This window comes from Fulmarus glacialis, unplaced genomic scaffold (assembly GCF_000690835.1).
Source record: "Fulmarus glacialis isolate BGI_N327 unplaced genomic scaffold, ASM69083v1 scaffold26969, whole genome shotgun sequence".
Lineage (NCBI taxonomy): Eukaryota > Metazoa > Chordata > Aves > Procellariiformes > Procellariidae > Fulmarus > Fulmarus glacialis.
The window spans coordinates 52,604-56,691 of NW_009231813.1; the positions used below are offsets into that span (position 1 = coordinate 52,604).

The 4,088-nt window shown below is 37.0% G+C and overlaps 1 protein-coding gene across 1 annotated transcript in view; it reads left to right on the plus strand.

The window, feature by feature from the left end:
* BMPR2 (bone morphogenetic protein receptor, type II (serine/threonine kinase)) overlaps positions 1 to 4,088 on the plus strand; it is a 54,249-nt gene that overhangs the window by 1,493 nt on the left and 48,668 nt on the right. The window contains exon 2 of the mRNA XM_009584700.1: positions 3,225 to 3,451. Within this exon, the coding sequence (XP_009582995.1) occupies positions 3,225 to 3,451 (227 nt within the window). The remainder of the gene's footprint in view (positions 1 to 3,224; positions 3,452 to 4,088) is intronic.

The window sequence follows — 4,088 nt, forward strand, 5'->3', positions numbered from 1 at the left end:
GTTATTGGGTGAATAACCTTTATTTTTTGTTGGAAAAGTTTCCCACTGAGATCATCTGACATTAAATTGTGGCAAATTAACTTGCATTTTTATTAGTTTGCTAGAAAACTGATAGAGATAGACACTCAGGTTGCTAGCAGTGGGTGTTGTACTTTCTCATTCTTGCCCCTTCCTCCCCTCTGCAGGTATTCTTACAGGACAATATTGGGTGAATAACCTTTATTTTTTGTTGGAAAAGTTTCCCACTGAGATCATCTGACATTAAATTGTGGCAAATTAACTTGCATTTTTATTAGTTTGCTAGAAAACTGATAGAGATAGACACTCAGGTTGCTAGCAGTGGGTGTTGTACTTTCTCATTCTTGCCCCTTCCTCCCCTCTGCAGGTATTCTTACAGGACAATACATTTTTTTAAATCAGAAAAGCTTTTGGTAGCAACTGTTATTTTATATAGTGTATGGTTGGACAGCATCTAGCACAACAGTTAACAATTTTTCTTTTTTTAAGTATCTTCTGCGTGTTCTGGCCTCTCAACCTTGATCCTAAGAGATCTATAGAAAGGTAAAGAGACCAGAAAAGTAGGCAATTAAAGCTGTCTGAGCACAGACATGATGCATGTAACTATATTTCTGAATAGAAAGCAAAAACAAAAAGTTATTTTTTCTTTTTCTTCCATTAGGTTAAAAGATTTTTTTTTTTTTTTTTTTAAATCTATTGAGGTATTATGAAAGTGGACATTCCTGGAATTACTTTTTTTTTTTTTAACGACAGGTTTTTGATAAGGAAACTAAATCTGTGTGGCTGTTTTACAAATTCTGTTCTTTTTAATTTATTTTTCACAATAAAGGCAAATTATGAAAGGGCTTATCTTGCAGCAATTTGAGCATTCTGTAAACAACCAACATCTCAGATGACCTTAGTCCCACTCAGCTATCACACACAACTGATTTTGAAACCTTCGTAGTGTTCCTAGGATATACTGTATTTCACAAGGCTGTATAATTCTGCCCTGTTCTCTCTTGAAAATTACAGTTCCGTGATAATTTTTTCTCCTTTCAATTTTCAAAAAGTTAGTCAGCTCCAGTTCTCTTATGGCAGTGGAGTACTGTCCTTTCATACATTGTTTCTTGGCCAGTCCCATGTCATGGAGGAGAGAATGCAGGACAGATGCTTCACGCCTGGCATACTCAGCTGTTCCCGAGAATAAAACTACTACGTGCGACTGGCAAGTACTGCTTGAGGCAGCATATGCTAGCTGTTAATGTGTGACCTTTTTGTCCTCAGTAACTCGACTAACTCTACTCATTTAGAACGAAAAAAAATTAGATACGAAATTTAGGCAACTGAGTTTCTGAATATCAAGCCACTGCTTTATAATAAATGTATTTATCACTTCAAAACTCTAGTTCTAGATGTAAAGTGTTAATTGTACACTGACCAGTGTACAGAGAGGTGGGTGAGTAGCATGGACTGCCAGCCAGGTTATTGGAGTACGTGGAGCTGCAAGTGATTCAATTACAGTGGCTTAAGAAGTTCCTGTCTCCTCAGCTGAGAGTTTTACTGCCACTGAGCTGACATGCAGCTCAACTGATCATATACACCCTACCAGACCAGTAAAAAATAAGCTAAGTTGGCTACTTTAATTACTGCTGCCACAGAATAAACTGAGAGTCACTGAGAGACTGTTTTTCTGGATGGTGCAGCTATTTATGGTTGTCTCAGCGTAAGAGAATTTTGAATTTTGAGTCCTTAATGAATAGTAATGGCCTTAGAAGTGAGACACATATCTGAGTCTCTTGGTTTGTCTTTCTATTACCTAATCATCTGTGCTGGTGATACAATGAAACAGCATTTTTGCAGTAAGTGTGCCTTGCTGAAACATGGCTTCTTTGGAGCCAGTGCTGCAGAATGATCAAATAAATAAATCCTCAGTGAGGAGATATTTTATACATATACAGTACCTTTGATAATTTAATCACTGACAATTACATATGCTATAATTTTATTTTAAGTTCAAGATCTGCTTTCCCAATAGACCAATCTATTCCACCTTGCATCTTTTCGCTACCAGTGCTTTCGTGGGAGTAAAGGCCTGGATGAAGTCTAGTTGTTGAGTACAAATTCTTACTGCGATTGGATGTTTGCTGAGCTGTGCTACTGAATAATAGTGCCTTGTAATTGCACACGTAGCTTTCCGTGCATTTTATAAAATCATTCAAGGGAAGAATGAAAATATTCTAAGTATCATATTCACTACAAATGCAGGATTTATTTATCTTGGACTTGATGCCTTTCTGAAGAATTTATTGTTTGAATGTGTTTACTCTTCTCTTCCTAAAGAAAATATGACAGAGGCATATCAGCATGGTTGAGTCCTTTCATTGAGGGGATATAAACAAAAAACCAGTAATCATATGGGTAAAACATACGAGTTCTTAAGATATTAAATTTTTGAAGTTTGTTGATTAAATATTCTTGTAAAAATTTGTGGGTGGCTTTAGTTTTGGTTTTGTTTTAATAAAAAACCCCGAAGATTTTTCAGGTGATCATGGGTATTTATTTTTGCGCTCTCTTTGTGTGTTTTACAATGTTCCTGCTACGCAGGGAGACTTTACACGCAGCATTGCTCCTGTTCACGGGCAATGTTTCCCAGAACTGCTGGTCAATCGTATGGGTTTTACTCTGCCATTAGTATTTCTGTTAGTGGTCATTAATGAAGTTGTGTGAAAGAGTCCAAACTGATAGGTTGCTGAGCAAAAAGAAGGAAATGTCAGTGCAACGGCTGGATAACATGTAGAAAAAAGAGATAGGTCAATAGAAAGAGAGTGGGGAAAAAACCTCTGAATTAGGTAGGCACTGGGTTGGATGGCAGTCTGAAAAAGGTCATCTTGGTTTAGGATCTGGAAACAATTTTAAGTACCGCATGCGGTTGCTGGAGAAACCAGCTAACAGATGTGTACCTTATGCTTGAGGACAAATGATGCAGATGATGCAGAGTATGCAATGACATTTTTATTCTGCACCTGTGGACTTCAAACATTTGCACATTCATTTTGAAACATCTGCTGAGGTTTTTTGGTCCTCTTTATGAAAGTAACTTCAGGATAGACCTCATTTTTATTTCTGACTGTTGGAGTACTGTTTAAAGAACAGATACATGTAATTCAGGATGGTTTTGAATGTAGGTTTCCAGAAGACCTTAAACATCCTTTTATTAAAGTTAGTATTTTATGCATAAAATCACTGACAAGAAATATTTTCCTTTCTTTGTCTAAAGCTGCGCAGAGTGAGGAGCGGCTGTGTGCATTTAAGGACCCATATCAGCAGGACCATGGAATCAGTGAGAGCCGAATCTCCCAGGAGAATGGCACAATTTTGTGCATGAAAGGTAGTACCTGCTATGGACTTTGGGAAAAAACACGAGAAGGAGACATACATCTTGTGAAACAAGGTATGTAACATTTCAGTGTAACAGCTGCAAAGCTAGACATTTTGTTTATGCATTTTACAAATGCGTAATTTTAAACCTCCTATTTAGCAATTTTAAATATGAACAGAAATTTTGTTTGAAATAAATGACTTCTAGAAGAGACCAAAGAGGTCAATGCTCAGTTGAAGGAAAAAACACTCAAATTGCTTGTTACTTAAGATGTCCAGAGGAAGGTGACTTTCTTGAATATATCTCAGTATATATATTGATGTAATGATAAATTTAAAAATAAGTGTCTCATTAAGTAAAAATGTATATTCATATTGATTGCATGTTTGTTTACAAAGGAAATTGCAGCTATAGCACAAAACTGTCACATGTTACTAACTGTCAATTCGCTGCTCTTCTGTGGGGAAAGTGATGGTAGGGAGGGGTGAAGAGTCTTGCAGTTGCTGGAGATGTGTTTTGATTGCCATTCTCAGGGACTCTGCTCTTGGTTACTTGGATACAAGTTAATATAGTATAAGGCTGAATGAAAACTGGTGTTTACAAACATCCTGTGCAGTTGTACTCAATGTTGTTGTTTCATGTTTGATCTGGTAATCTGCTGAAAGAAGCAGTCTGATTGCTCACCTCTGCCCCCACACCGCCTCTTTCC